The sequence below is a fragment of the Aotus nancymaae genome, unplaced genomic scaffold, assembly GCF_030222135.1.
Source record: "Aotus nancymaae isolate 86718 unplaced genomic scaffold, 86718_ANA_hifiasm-v0.15.2.pri h1tg000006l, whole genome shotgun sequence".
NCBI lineage: Eukaryota > Metazoa > Chordata > Mammalia > Primates > Aotidae > Aotus > Aotus nancymaae.
In genome coordinates this window covers 69,106,396-69,122,048 of record NW_026988417.1, presented here as the reverse complement: position 1 = coordinate 69,122,048, position 15,653 = coordinate 69,106,396, and the positions used below count along the sequence as shown (strand labels likewise).

Sequence of the window (15,653 nt, the reverse complement as noted above, 5' to 3'; positions counted from 1 at the left end):
ATGAGGGTTTAGCTCTATTCTATGCACACACATATTCTTTTCATTCCCCCATCTTTCCAATATACTTATGTCATAATTTTGTCTATTCAATTCACATTATTGGGATTATGTGAAAACTGCATAATTGAGCCATGTAGTAACCTTTCAACACTTTTCCTTTCTCATCTAATATTGTTTAATTGTCTCATTGGCTTAGTTTTCATGTGTTTATCACCAATTCAACCACAACCTTGTTGCCGATTGTCTAAGTCGCTCTCAAATTGCTCACCCTTGTGAAGTAGCCTTCCCCAGAACCTGACTTGCTACATTGGACTGGTTGCTCTCCAAGTCATCCTGGGAATTCCCGCCATCTGTGTTGGAGCTCCTAATGTCTTCCTCTTTCAGTGTTGGCTCCATCTTGGTGGCAAACATCCTCTAGTAACTAACTAGTAATTAACTGCCTGAGCTATTATTCTCCTTTCACAGTTGATCTATAACTTGGCTGGGAATAGAATTGTAGCTGGAAATAATTTTTATTCAGAAATTGAAAGGCATTTCTCAGCTACCTTCTAGCTAGCGTTGCTACTGAGAAGTCTGATGCCATTTTGATGCTGTTTTTTTGTGTGTGACCTCTTTTACTTTCTGGAAACTTCTATGCTATCATGGTTCTGTTATTTTGGAAAGTGCCTTAGTGTGCGTCTATTTTCATTAATTGTAATAAGCATTTGGTGAACCATTTTCAACCCAGCAGTGTCTTTCAATTATGATAAATTTTCTTGAATTATTTAACAATTTCCTTACCTATACTGCCTTCTTGAACAGTTCACAAGTGTACTATTTTTTTTTTCTTTTTGAGACAAGGTCTTACTCTGTCACCCAGGCTGGAGTGCATAATCTCTGATCACTGCAGCCTCAACCTCTGGGACTATAGGCGTGTGCCACACCTGGCTGATTTTGTCTATTTCTCTGTAGAGATGGAGTCTCCCTATATTACCCAGGCTGGTCTCAGTCTCCCCAGCTCAGTGACCGTCCTGCCTTGGCCCCCCACAAAGTGCTGGGATTACAAGTGTGAGTCACTGCACTTGGTCCACAAGTGTACTATTAATATCTGGTTTTCCCTCACTCAACTAAGTTCCCAAAGGCACAAACCATACCTTTCTTGTTTAGTGCTCAGAATACTGCCAAGTACACAGTAGAGCTCAATAAACCCTAAATGAATGAAAAATAGGAAGAGAGCAAATCTTGAAGGACTTTCAAGAACAGATTTTTCTCTGTACTTTTTCAGGAATTATTGTATCAGTGTGCATGATATAACAGTTTGCGTGATAGAGGACTTTTTGAACTAGTCCTCTACTTTTACTTTCTCTTAAATTTTCCATCCTTGGTCTTTTTGTTTTACTTTCTGAGAGATTTCTTCACCTTTATCTTCACACTTCTACTGGGTTTTTCGTTTCTGGTAATATCTTTAAAATTCCAATAGCTCTCTTTTGTTCTGCTAAGAACACCTTTCTTTGAAAATAACAATATCTTGATATTATTTCATGTTTACAGTATCTCTTGCTATCTCTTTGTGGATATGTTCACTTTTTTAAAGTTTTACTCTCCTTGCAGTTAGTTTCCTCCAAGCTGCTTTTGCTGCTCTATTTGTTTTGATCTCTATACTTTGTGTTAAAGACTCTCCTCAGCTTGGTAATCCTTGCTGGTCTATTCATATTTAAGAGTGGGACTTAAAAGCTGAATGTAAATTCTGAGTGCCTTAGTGAGGCCTGCAAAGTGTGAGCTTTATTATAAAGCAGGATTTCTCAAACTCTGCAACAGTGATATTTCGGGCCAGATAATTTTTTGTTTGGAGAGGAAGGAAGTCTGTCCTAGAGTATTTTGCAGCATCCTCAACTTTTACCCAATAGATGCCTGTAGGATCTTCCTAGTTGCAACAACCAAAACTGTCTATAGACACTGCCAAATGTACCAGGGGTGGGAGGAGTAGAAGTAAAAATTGGCTCCAGTTGAGAACCACTGCTATAAGTGATGTGGGCTGAATCATTTATTTAGGGATTTCTGATGTCAGATGATTGTCTTTCTCTAATACTGGTCATTTCAGTATAGGAGCCATAGAAGATTCTCCTATAACTTCCTGGAGGGTAAAGGCCAGGCTGCCAATGCTCTGGGAGCAGTAGGGGAAGGTGTATAGGTATGCATTTCCACTCAGTCGTCCAGCATTCAGTAGGGTACTACCCATTCTCAATAATGTCTGGTGCCCTCAAGTCCAGAGACACTACTATTTTATTTTTTTGACATTGGGGTGAGGGTCTTACTGTGTTGCCCAGGCTGGCTGAAGTCCTGGGCTCAAACAATCCTCCCACATCAGCTTTCCAAGTAGATGGGACTATAGGCTGGTGCCACTGTGCCTGGCAAGCAATACTATTTTAATCACTGTGGAGAAGAAGCCTCCATTATTTTTCTGGAGTAAGAAAGCATTCACTTGGTTGCACTAGGTCAGAAGAGGATTTGGGGAGCTCTAACTGCTTCTTAAAGACTTCCAACCAGTTCCTCTCATTTTATCTTCCCTTTACCCTAACTTATGAAAATACATGATACCTCCAATTCCTCAGCCTTTTGGCAGAGTCCATAAATTAATCTTTGGTTTTTCTTTCTGCTAGATTAGGGGGTTTGTTTGTTTTTTTAAGGTAAGCTAAGTACTTACCATTAGACTATGTGCTAAATCAGGGGTGTCCAATCTTTTAGTGTCCCTGGGTCACACTGGAAGAATTGTCTTAGGCCACACATAAAATACACTAACACTAATGATAGCTGATGAGCTTTAAAAAAAATCACATAAAAACCTCACAATGTTTCGATAAAGTTTACAAATTTGTGTTGGGCTGCATTCAAGGTCATCCTAAGCCATGAGCCACATGTGGCCTGTGGGCCGCAGGCTGGACAAACTGGTGGTAAATCAAAGCTCCTTAACATGCTAAGGAAGGTCTTTCAAGATCTGGTTTCCACCTATCTGTCATTTCCCCCTATTATATGCCAGGTGCTTGTGCTGGGCATGGAACAAGAGGGACATGGTTCTTGCACTTATGGAATATATATTATTGTGAGGAAAGATTAGATTGATAATCTATCTGTGACAAACAGTGAAAGAAGGCAGTGTAGTGGGTATGAGAGCATATTTAGTTTGCAGGTATCAGACACTGATCCACCATTCACCAACTTGCTCAAGATACAAGGCAAGAGGTTGTCCTTGAATCCTTACTTCTCATGTCCAAATACTACAAGTCTTATATATGCTATTTCTTAAGTATCTCCCAAATTTATTCTAATTCCACTGCCAGATATAATCCAAGTCATTATCATCTCTTAACTGTACAACTACAATAAACTCTTAAAAGCTCTACCTTCCTGAGGCACGCTGGCTCCTTCCAAGCCATTCTCCTCATGGCAGCCAGAGGGATCTTCTAAAAATAAAATTCTAATCATACTAGTCCTCTGCCTAAAACCCCTTAAAGGTTTTCCATTACCCACCAGAAATAGTCTGAAATCCTTACCATAAATTACAAGGCAATATAATGTAATGGTAATTTTTACAAATTGACACTCTGGAGTGGAGAAACATCAGTTCAAAACGACTCCAGAAACGACCTGTAAGGTGACTTTGAACAAGCTGCTTTAACAACTCCAAACCTCAATCCTCTCATCTCACCTTCAAAATCTAGTTACAGAAGCTCCTTTATTGAGTTATTCTGAAGATTAAATGATATTACAAGTATAGTGGAGGAGGGCCACTCTTCCCCTCTTTTTCAGTGCTTCCCTTAACAGCTGTGGTTAGGAGTACAGATTCTGGACACAGCCTGACACTCTGGTAACTGTTTCCTCTTCAATAAATTGGGGATGGCAGTAACCCACCTCACAAGACAGCTGAGGATTAAATTACGTAAAACGGCTAGAAGAGTGCCTGGCATATAGTAAACGCAACATGTCTGCTACAACTCCATTCTCTTCTCTTTATATCTTCCAGCGTACCTCCTCTTTACTGCTTCCGCTCCGCCTACTCATCCTTCAGCACAGGGTTCAAATACCACCTCCTCGTGGGTGGTGGGGGGTTCTCAACCCCAGTCCAGCTTCCCGACCTCCCAGGCCCGCTCTTTGATGGGGCAGCAACTTCAACCCTATCACATGCAAATTCTAACTGTCTACCGCGTATCCCTACAGTAACAACGTCAGCCCCTGCATACCTTTCCCAAAGAACCTTCCTACGGCTGTTTTTAAAGGACTCTCAGGAGGCACAACCTCGCGAACATCCCAGCCTTTTACCTTAATTGTGATACCTAACACCTTGTGAAACCCCCCGGAAGTGAGCCGGCTGGGGGCGTTCCCTCACAACCACCCACCTCCTACGCCCTTGGCGCTTTCCGGCCTTTTAGGCTCGGCCGGAAAAGAGGCAGAACTCGGCGATCTGACTGGCGGTTTCCCCGCCGGACTGAGAAGAGGAGCGCACCGCGGGTCGCGGGAGTACCTCCTTGGTCTCCTGCTCTCGCGACATGGCCTTCAATTTTGGGGCTCCCTCGGGCACCTCCAGCACCGCTGCAGCCACCGCGGCCCCCGCGGGTGAGTGATCCCCCTAGACCTTCACCCGGGAAGGAGGGGAAGGGTCTGGTCCGCCCCCTGTCCGAGACTCTCCGGCTTGGGGATCCTGCGATCTCCCGCCGGCACCGAGACTTTAGAAACATTGGAAAAGGGCGGGCGGCGGCAGAATGGGCCAAGGCGGCTCCGGAGGAGGCCGCGGGTGTACTCGTGGTGTCAGCAGAAGCCCGCGTGCTGCGCCTGAGTTCTTGCAGGGCCCTGGCTTCAGCGGTGCTCTTCCCGCCGCCAGGGATTCCTACTAATTGGAGGTTGCTCCCCTCTCCCATTGCCCGAGAGCCTCCCTCGCTTCTGCGTCTCAGCCTCCTGGATGGGCGGGAACGCTAGCGTGATTCCTGCTGCCGCACTCGGCGAGGATAGGGCTGACGATCCACCGGCACTGTCCTTTGCCTCCCTTAGTTCCAGCCCTGGCCCCTTGTGGTCCTCGCTATGGGGCTTATATAGGTCGTGCTTCTTCCATTCCCCGCCACCCGCCACCTGCCACCCGCCACCACTCGCCTCTGCTTTCTTAACCTGTTTGGAGCAAAACCAGGTTTGTTCACTTCTGTGAAACCTTCTGCCGATTCTTCTAATCCTTATCTTGCTTTCTTTTCTTTTTCCCTCTCCCTCCTTTTAAAATTTTGTTTCTTTGCCTACATGCCTATCAGGATTTGGTGGGCTTGAGACTGCCAACTCCACCGCCAGTGGGTTTAATTTTGGGGGTTTCGGATTAACTGCTAATCCTGCAGTGAACTTTAATATTGGGAATTTCGGTGTTTCTACTACCTCGGCGACTCCGTTCAATTTTGGTAACAGTCTGGCAAGTGCAGGTAGATACTGCGGGTTGTATGTGTAACAAGTATTGGGAGCTGGAGTCCAAGAATATTGTGGTTCCTGGAGTTTGGGAAAAAACAGTAACTTGTCTAATAAGGAAAGGAAATTTATTTCCTTATGTCAAATCAAAAACATTCGTATCAAGTTTTTACTGCCTTAAAAGATGTGGTTTGGAAAAGTTTTGCAAGTTATAATGTTCCTTTATTAAATGTGCACTTATCTTCCAATGTTAAGCATTTGGATTATAATTTTGAAGAGACTATATCTTTAAATTATTAGATTTAACTTCCAAAGTATAAATTCACCACCATCCAAGCCCATCCTGGGATTCTTGGACTCCTGCAGTCATATTTCATTTTTTCTGCATCTTTCATTGGGATTTCATTTTATTGTCCTTGTGTTTCCAAAGAGAAACAAATCTTATACGAACAGCAGTAATCTGTTTTGTTTTTTAACTTAATAATGAATTTCTTTGGTCAACTCAGCAGATGAAGATACTATAAGATACGTAATTTCTATAAGATATGTAATTATAGAAAGAATCCAGAATTCTTTGCTAGAATTTTGGGAAATGCTGAAACAGAGCAGTAATTAATTTTATGTCAAATAGCACCGAATTCTAAAAGGTAGGGTAGCTGTCTTTGCATTCAAAAATTATGAAAATTTTTGTATGCATGTGGGTTGTTTGAAGTTCATTAAAAATTTTGCAAAACACAATAATGGATATTATATATGCATTTAAAATAGGTTTATGTGTACTTTACATAGTGACCCTATAGAAAAAATCTTGTTCTTCAGCTGCTCGTATATGAATTTATTGTCCATAGTCTACATTATGCCTCTTATGCCCATGCCAATTATATGCATTTGATAAATGTCATTTACTCCCTAAAACTTACTTGGGAAGACTGGTGTTTTGGTCATTCACTTGTTACTGCAATGTGATTATCACCCTAGCATCTGAATTGAAAACTGTTAGAAGAATATTTGAAAACTCCAAAGACAAGATGATCCATTTTAGTTAAGATGTATTTGAAGTGATCACATATCATTGTCCTTTGATATGTTTCCTTTTCCCTGTTTGCTTAAAATTGGCACTGGGTAAAACAGAAATCTTATTTTGAAATTTGTGTTTCCAAATAAAGCCACCCCAGCTCATAATTCAGCAACAATAAACTTGTTGGTATTTGCTTGATTTCATGTTCATTTGGAGTCATCACTGTTAAGTTTTGAGTTATGATACTGTAACATGTTTTAACTACTTTTATATGTGTTAACCTTCAGCAAAGGGCTGATAGAAGTTCATGTTTACTTTGTTTACTTTTTATTTTGTATTCTTGCAAATCCACTATTACTAAAACATTTTTTAATGTTGTGGAGCATGATGAGAAACTGACTAGTGTTTCTATTGTGTAGCCATTTCAGATTATATAATAGTTATTCAATGGAAGTGAAGAGTAGTGAAAATAGATTAGAACAGTGCTTAGTACTTTAGGTGATTTTTATGAAAATGTTCGCAGTTTGTAGTACTGCAATAGAAGCTACAAGTAAATAGAATATTTAGTTGTGCCTGCATGCAATATGCAGTTTACTTTTGAGTAGTTTTCTAAATCAGAATTAATGTAAAATGGCTGCATTTTTTTCTTCTTGTATCTTCTATATTACAATATTGATGAATCTGTATTGTATACCAGAAATAGAGGAGATTAAAGGTAAATTCTAAAAAACCTGCAATATAATTTGACACTAATGGTTCAAACATTTGTCTTGAAAGACTTTTTGGTATCACATTGGTAATCAGCTGAAGACTGACAATAAGTTACAAAAATAACAATAAAACTATTTTAAATTGGCTAGCATTCCATTTATCTGTCAAATCTCTTCCTTCAAGAAACAAATTGTTGTGTAGGGTAAGTATATTGGTATGTTACCTTTGAAAAGGTACTTAGTCTTGACAGAGACTAAGTAGAAATATAAGCTAATCTAGACATAAATTTATTCACCAAATCCAAGGTTGCAACAAGTCTGCCAATGTGATATGTTTGGCACATTGTTTTTAATTCCTTGCCCCCAAAAAAGTAGTTGAATTAGGGTTTAAAAACCAATAAATTTTACATAGAAAATCCAAATTTCCTGTTTTTCTTGGAGGAAAAAAATGGGAATATGTGACACTACCAAAACTACCTGTCTTATAAATCTGCTGGAATTTAAGAACTGCTGGTCTAAAAAATGGTTCATTTTAAACAGTTCCACTGTCAGTAAACACATAGTCTGCTCATTACTGTTATCAGTCTAAATCTTGTAGGTATGAATTTGCAACACCTCCTCTAAAAGTACATACATAGTCATTTTAGAATTATGGCAATAGGCTTAATGTGTTTTCTCAGCTGTAACCGTTAACCACCCCTTTAATTGAAGGGTATATATTTTGTGATATTTCTATTTTAAATGCTTAGTTGTTCATTTCTTGTAACATTTTGACTTCTTGATTAGTATAGTTTTCTAAAAAATTGATCTTGAAAGTAGAGAAAGGAAAAATTAGATCAATGTATTTTGATTTTATATGTAGCAATTATAAAATAATTTTTAAAAGAAGTTGCCTTTATATATACAAAAGATTCTTCTTTTCTATTTTTGTTTTTAATTAGGTGGGTTTGGAGGATTTGGGACAACATCTACAACTGCAGGTTCTGCATTCAGCTTTTCTGCCCCCACTAACACAGGCACTACGGGTAAGAGGCCATTTTAAGTCATCCGTAGAAGTAAATGAGGTAGAGATCAGATTTTTTTTTTTTTTTAAACTTACAGAGTTCCAATTTTTCATTCAAAGGACTCTTCGGTGGTACTCAAAACAAAGGTTTTGGATTTGGTACTGGTTTTGGCACAACAACGGGAACTAGTACTGGTTTAGGTACTGGTTTGGGAACTGGACTGGGATTTGGAGGATTTAATACACAACAGCAGCAGCAGCAAACTAGTAAGTATGAAGTTTTCAGTTTCAAATAAAAAACCGTAACAATACTAGCTGATATTATTGAGTGTATTCAAAATACTTTAGTGGACTTTAAAAAAAAAATTATAAACATATTCCATAGGATTTGGAATGTTACTTTTCATGTAAGACTTTTTTGATTGCACTCGTATGGTATAGTTTAACACATTCCTTTGTTCTCTGTATTTCTTGATGATTGAGTTAGACCTAGGACTTACATTTATTGTTTGTTTACAAGACTATTTATAGGTATTATATTTTTTATCAGAAGACATAAAATATCTGGTTATCTCTTTTTCTGAGTGATCAGCCATTGGTGATCATTACCTAGATCCATTAATTCGTTAGGGGTTACAAATAGTGCTATTCCACCTGGATTCATTTATTTGTTGGACTACTTCTATGAGGAGAAACTTCACCTCATCTGTGTGGTTGATTCTTTCTCTTTATTACTGGTTTTCAGAATAAAGATTTGGTTGTCTAGTATTCTCCCGTTTTTTTAAATGTCAGAAACTGCAGCCTTTAAACTATTTGCTGTTTTTTAATCCATAGCAGTTATCATTCTTATTGATGCTTAAATCGTTAGATCTTTAGCTAGTGCGAGCCTTTTCAAGTTGGCTCCCAAGTCCCTTTGACGCACTGGTTATTAGTCTTTGATGGCTTCCTTGCCAGTTGGTATGGCAATAGGTTCTGCTATTGTCCTGTATGGATTAACTTATTCTCACAAGTACCCTGTGAAATAATACTTTTATTATCCCTATTTTATGGATGAAGAGAGAAAACAGAGATTGTGACTTACGCGCATACCTCTCAAGAAGTACAGCAACATGAATTCAACTACTCCCTCTAGTGCTCTTTTCACTTTTCCTATCTGACACCTCTTTAAATTACTTGTTTCATTTTTCTTAAATAACTTGATTGACAAACTAAAATTCATTCTACTTAGTCATTGAAGATTAGTTATTAACTTATTAAACATGAATTTCAAGGATTGCTTAACAGTAGGATGAAGATAATAGTATTCTCAGAATTATTCTTTCAGCTATTCCAGTCATTCATCTTTTCTACAATCCTAGAAAAATGCAAAATTTGATGAAATATTTAAGTAGTTAAGGACAGGACAGTAAAAATGAAGTGTTTTCTTTATTTCTTGAAATAAAGTCTCTCAAACTATGACTAACTGTAGTTCCATTTAGTTTCTTTAGGAAAATGGGAATTTGAATCTGGTGCTATTTTAAAAATGCAAGGGCTCATTTTGTTATGTAGTAGCCATTTATTGTGTATATCGTATGTCAGGCATTGGGTGTACAAGGTTGAAAACCACAATCCCTGCTCATAGTCAAGGAGATTCTCGGGTATCCAGGCAGAGGAAATAACATGGCATGGTTTATGGCAGAGTATAATACATTTGGGACCAGTAACTAGATCAGGGTAGTTTTATTGCATAAATGATCTGAGTCAGTGGTGAGAATGGGAGAGATAGATATGAATTGGATTATTAGTGTGCCTTGTATGCTTTACTAAGGACCTGTCCTTTAAGCAGTTCTAAACCCTTGTAGGATTTAAGCTAGACAGGAAAATAATCAGATTTTTAGAAGTATCTCTTAGAGAAATACGAAGATAGCTTATAGGTGGGTTGGAATGGAGGCAGAGATATGATATGGGTTCTGAAGCTGTTGCCAAAATCTAAGCAAGAAATAGTGAAGACCCGAATTAAGGCAGTGACAGTTCCGAGTGGAGAGAAAAAAACAGGATGTGGCTTTGAGAGAGATTTAAGTTGTAGAATCAACAAAAGCAAATGACTGGACAAAGGTGTCTTGGGCTTCTAGATGGCATAACCGAAGGATCCCTTACTCTTCACTAAGATTCAGAATACTAAAGCAAGGGCAGGTGTTTGTGGGTAGAATAATGAGTTTGAGGTGTCTCCTGGGTAGTTACATATATGGGTTTGAACTCAGGAGGAACATAAGAAAGCCATCAAAACATAAGTAGTATTTAAAGTGGTAGATACGGATGATGTCATTTAGGAGACTTAATTCCAGAGTAAGATAGAGGAGAGTACTAGAACAAAACTCTTAGAAACACTAACATTTAAATGCTGCCATCTCCTACTTGCAAGTCAAGTAGGATATTGACTGTAAAACACTGAGCAGCATGGTTAGGACCACTGCTTGTCCTGTCTCAGTAGAGAGATGCCCATCTGTGTATTCCTCATACTCATTAGCTCCATTTTACTAATCACAGCTATACCTATGTCAGTTGGCAATAACAGTGAATCAAGGGGAAAAGTCACATTTGGCTTTTCTGACAAACGACAGAAGTCCTTTTCAAGCCAAAGCATTCGTTATCCAGGATCCTTCAAAAGACTGTTGGATCTTTAGGCAACTGATACTTTCTGCTCTTTCTGTTAGCTCTTTTTGTCTTCACTACTCTAGTTTGGATTCCATGGCCTTCTGTTTCAGTGTCTCTTGCCAATGTGCTAAACTTCCTTATTTTTGTATTACATCTGCCTGAAAAAAAACCAAGCCATTGTAAGCCCAACTGTCTATCTAGATACTGCTTGAGAAAAATCACACATTATGGAAGCGTGGATAGTACCTCTATAAATTCTTGATCACCACCATCAGGTCTCAATATTGCCTGGTAATCCTGTGAAGTACCTACTTTCAACTTAATTCTCCCACTTTCTATAGCAGTAATTTTAAACCTTTATTCTCTTCAAGTCTCAAATTTCTCTGTTCTTACTTTTAGCAGATGGCCTTGACCGCTGCTTCAAAGACAAAATAGGGCTGGGCGCAGTGGCTTACATCTGTAATCCCAGCACTTTGGGTTGCCAAGGCGGGTGGATCATCTGAGGTCAGGAGTTCGAGACCAGCCTGGCCAACATGGAGAAACCAGTTTCTAATAAAAATACAAAAATTAGCCAGGCATGGTAGTGTGCACCTGTAGTCCCAGTTACTCAGGAGGCTGAGACATGAGAATTGCTTGAACCCGGGAGGCGGAGGTTGCAGTGAGCTAAGATTGCACCACGGCACTCCAGCCAGCCTAGGTGACAGAGCAAGACTCTGTCTCAAAAACAACAACAACAACAACAACAAAATGAAGAGAAAATAAATAGAATTCCTTATTGCAATTCCTTCAACTTCCCTCCACCAAATCTATTTTTTTTCCTCCCTCTATTCACCTTTTCCTCTTTTTACCTATCTCAGGATATGATAACCTGTCTTCTCAGGACCTGTGTACTGTTGATTATTCTAACTGCATTCCCTCCCCAGAAATCTTCACTTTGTTCTCATCCACATTTAAGTAACTCAAAGTTTATTTTTTCTTGAAACGGTAATAACAACAACAGAAAAACTACTTTAATCTCACATTTCACTTGAGCTACCACTCTTCTACTCTTCATAAACTATTTGCTAAGCTGGTTTCTGTTTTATTTTATTAAATAGTTAAGGTCATTAATCATCTCAGTAAATCCAGTGAACACTTGTTCTTTATGAAAAATGCTAACAAAGAAAAAAAGAATAGTGATGTGAATCCTACCAGCTGACGTCATCAAATATCAGAATTTGCCATATTTGTTACTATCTTCTTTTTCCTTTTTTTGAAATTGCTGAAGTATTTGAGAACAAATCCCAAGCATGTGGTTTCATGCTTACTTTACTATATTTCTCTCTCTCTTTTTTTTTTTTTTTTTTGCCGTCAATAAGAAATTTGTTTTCAAAAAATCCAAATGCTGGCATTGTCCAGAAAAATTTAACAGGTTTATTTATAATTATTATAAAGTTGAACCGCTGAAACTTGTTCACTGAAACATTTTAACTCGCATTAATGTTTTACGTCTCCGCATTTATATTAAAAATTAACACACAAATGAAAATGGAAAAACTGCCAATACCTGATTTCTGACCCGTTTTTCCACTCGCAATCATATACTTAGGTACCTTTTGACCCCATGGAAAAAAAATTATCTAACATTCAGAACTACCAATAACAGGAAGAAGAAAATTTTTTTTTTTTTTTTTTTTGAGAATGAAATGTTTCCCATCATAGTGGATTCTTAAGCACGCTCTCCAAGTATGCGGCGTGCTAGCTGGATGTCGTTTGGCATGGATAGCACAAAGCTTGGTGTCTTCAAAAAGGCCAACCAGATAGGCCTCACTTGCCTCCTGCAAAGCACCGATAGCTGCACTCTGGAAGCGCAGATCTGTTTTAAAGTCCTGAGCAATTTCTCGCACCAGACGCTAGAAGGGAAGTTTGCGAATCAGAAGTTCAGTGGACTTCTGATAATGTCTAATTTCTTGGAGTGTCACAGTACCAGGCCTGTAACAATGAGGTTTCTTCACCCCTCCAGTAGAGGGTGCACTCTTGCGAGCGGCTTTTGTAGCCAGTTGCTTCCTGGGTGCTTTACCACTGGTAGATTTGCGGGCAGTCTGCTTTGTACGAGCCATGGTATAGAGACCTCCTTACTTACCCCCCTTCTCCTTTGGCTGGAGCTCGGCGAGCGAGAGACGGCGCTGGCGTTGGAGAGTGACGGCAGTGTGGCGGCGGCTGCGAACACCTATACTTCTCTTTTTAAGAAGGTGTACATCATTCCAACCCACAGTAATTCCTTGGTACTATCTAATATCCCAGCTATAATCAGAGTTCCCTATATGTCTCAAAAGTGTTTTCTTATTTGGTTTGAATCATGATCCAAACAAGGACCACATATTCATTTTCTTGTCATGTCCCTTAAGTTCTTTTTAATGTAGAGAATTCCCAACTCTGTTTTTTCCCTCATGAATTTTCCAGTTGTCTTGTTAATTATCCCCCATTCTGTATTTTTCTTTTGCTTCCTTGTAATATTATTTAACTTTCTCTCTCATAATTGTGGTAAATAGTTTGCTTTAGGGACTTGGTGCTTGCTTTTTTTGGTAAGAATATTTTGCAAGTGGTGCTGTGTGCTTCATATCACATCACATTAAGAGGCTATCTCTCTTTTGGTGATGCTAAGATTGATCAGTAGGTTCAGATGGTGACAGCATATCCTTATCTTACTACTTTAACCTAATGGTTTCATTCCTTGATGATCATTGCCTCAATCAGTTATCTTATTAGGAGCTGCAAGATGGTGATTTTCTAATTTCCTCTCTATCACACTGAAATTTCTTTTGTAAAAGGAACTTTTTCTTCATCCTCCAAGACTGCTTGATCATCCTGATGTGTATAGTTTGTATAGGAAAGGCAGGATAATTTTTTTTCTTTTTAATGGACAATATTTGTAAAAAGGAGTTGGTGGCTTCATTATTTCTAATGGTATCTAAGGAGTTAGAATTTTTAAAAAATTTGATCTTTATAAAATTACCGTTTTGAAAGCATAGGCGTTGATAAATGTTTCAGTTAGTTGTATTTGGCCAATGGGAGACCTTAACTTCTGTGACACTCTATTTTTTTTTTACCTCATTGTTAGTCTTCCTTATTGCTTTTGCCCACTCATCTTCCTCTCTCTGTCTCTACAGAGATCTTACACATACTCTTTGCATTTACCTCTACCCCCTGGCTTAGCTGACTCCTTCCTTGGCTGATGGTCTTCTCTTGATCCCTCTCTCAGGCTTGCTCAGCTCCCTTATTTAGTACTCCCAGAACCTCTGTACTTCTCTGAAGGACTTATAACAATTGTTAATATTATTGTTTGATGTGTTCACTTTCTTTAATGAACCTTGTCCATCTTATTTACCACTGTATCTTTAATATTTAGCTCTAAGCACTTAGTGGGTACCCAGTAAATATTTGTTGTATGAATTAATGGTGAGTGAATGAATGAATGTGTTTATATATTTAATAAAGAGAGACTGTATTACCAGGAAATGTAAGGGAGAAGGGCTTTCAAGGAGGATATTTATTCAACAGAAGTTGAAGATTTTCTTTTGGGGGCTGAAGGAATAATCAGCAGCAGGAGGGCTCTGAAAAAGTAGGAAAGTACAAGAAGTCGAATATTATTCTGTCTTGAAAAGAGTCTATTGGATTTCATAATTTGAGTTCAACGCCCTCCAGCTAGTGAACTTGAAGTAAACTGGTACAGTCATAATTCAGTGTGATGTGTAAAATGGGAGGCCAACTACGTATATCTCAGTATAGAGATCACAGTTGATTAATCTCATTTAAAAGTTGAGGAAGAAGATAAAGCCCAGGAATTTCTTGGTGAAGGGTAGAAAGTGAGCTTATAATAAACCAGCATTCAAGTGAGTTCTAGTCCAGTGCTTGCCAATGTTTATATATACTCATTTGGGAATTAATACTTTTCTGGAGAGTAAAAGAGCCTCTCTCTAACCCTGTAGAAGCCCCATGACCTTGTGGTACTTTCAATGTTTAGAGCTGAAAGAGAAATTAATTAATATCTAATACAGTGTTTTAAAACTCAGGACATTTTGGTATTCATATTTTCTTTTTATCTACATACCATTTGTATTACTATTTAAGAATTTTCTTTAAATCAGTTTACATAGAAACACTAAATACAGTTATTTTAAAGTAAAATTTACCTTGCTGCTATAAGTAGAAAACTAGTATTTGCTGTAAGGAAAAGGTAATTGAAATTAATTACAAAGAAAATATAGTGTTAATAAATTGTAGGTAGATACCTTTGCCTTAAGTTCTGAGCCTTGGACTTGCTCCTCCCTTTGTTAAAAAATGACATACTTATCTCACACTTAGGGAAATATTTATCTACCCTAAGAACTTGGCCCTTCTTTCCATTAGAGCAGTTGGTATCCCAGAGAGGTTAACTGATTTGCCCAAAGTTACACAGCCATCTAAAGTTTCAGGCTAGAATACCAATGGTTAATCCATTTGTTATTACTATATATGTTTTTTAACAATAAGAGAAAGGAAAATGTTTGGTAAGCTGGTATTGATATAACAATGATTTTTAAGCTTACTTCGTATCCTCCAATTTATATTTATTATACAAATATAACAGCAATAAAGGTTGTTTTAATTCTACATCTTTACAAACTTTTCTTTATCCACATGGACTTTTTCCCTTCCTCTTTCTCTCCTCCTTCCCTCTCTCGCCTCCCCTATCTCATCTCTTCTCTCTCCTCTCTCTTTCTTTTGTGTTCTTTTAATATTGTGGATTCAATTTGTGTTCTGGTAATGGAATTAATTTGGATTAGGGCTGGGCACAGTTGCTCATGCCTGTAATCTCAGCACTTTGGGAGGCTGAGGCAAGGAGGGTCACTTG

At 38.4% G+C, this 15,653-nt stretch overlaps 1 protein-coding gene across 2 annotated transcripts in view; it reads left to right on the top strand.

The window, feature by feature from the left end:
- Nucleotides 1-4,438: 4,438 nt before the first annotated feature.
- Nucleotides 4,439-15,653, top strand: part of NUP54 (nucleoporin 54) — a 31,118-nt gene continuing 19,903 nt past the window's right edge. The window contains exons 1-3 of one of the 2 annotated variants that reach the window (XM_064368105.1): nt 4,439-4,590; nt 8,085-8,168; nt 8,267-8,413. In XM_064368105.1, coding sequence (XP_064224175.1) covers nt 4,524-4,590; nt 8,085-8,168; nt 8,267-8,413 — 298 coding nt within the window. In that variant the 5' untranslated portion in view covers nt 4,439-4,523. The remainder of the gene's footprint in view (nt 4,591-8,084; nt 8,169-8,266; nt 8,414-15,653) is intronic. The other variant, XM_012447022.2, reaches the window with a different exon arrangement.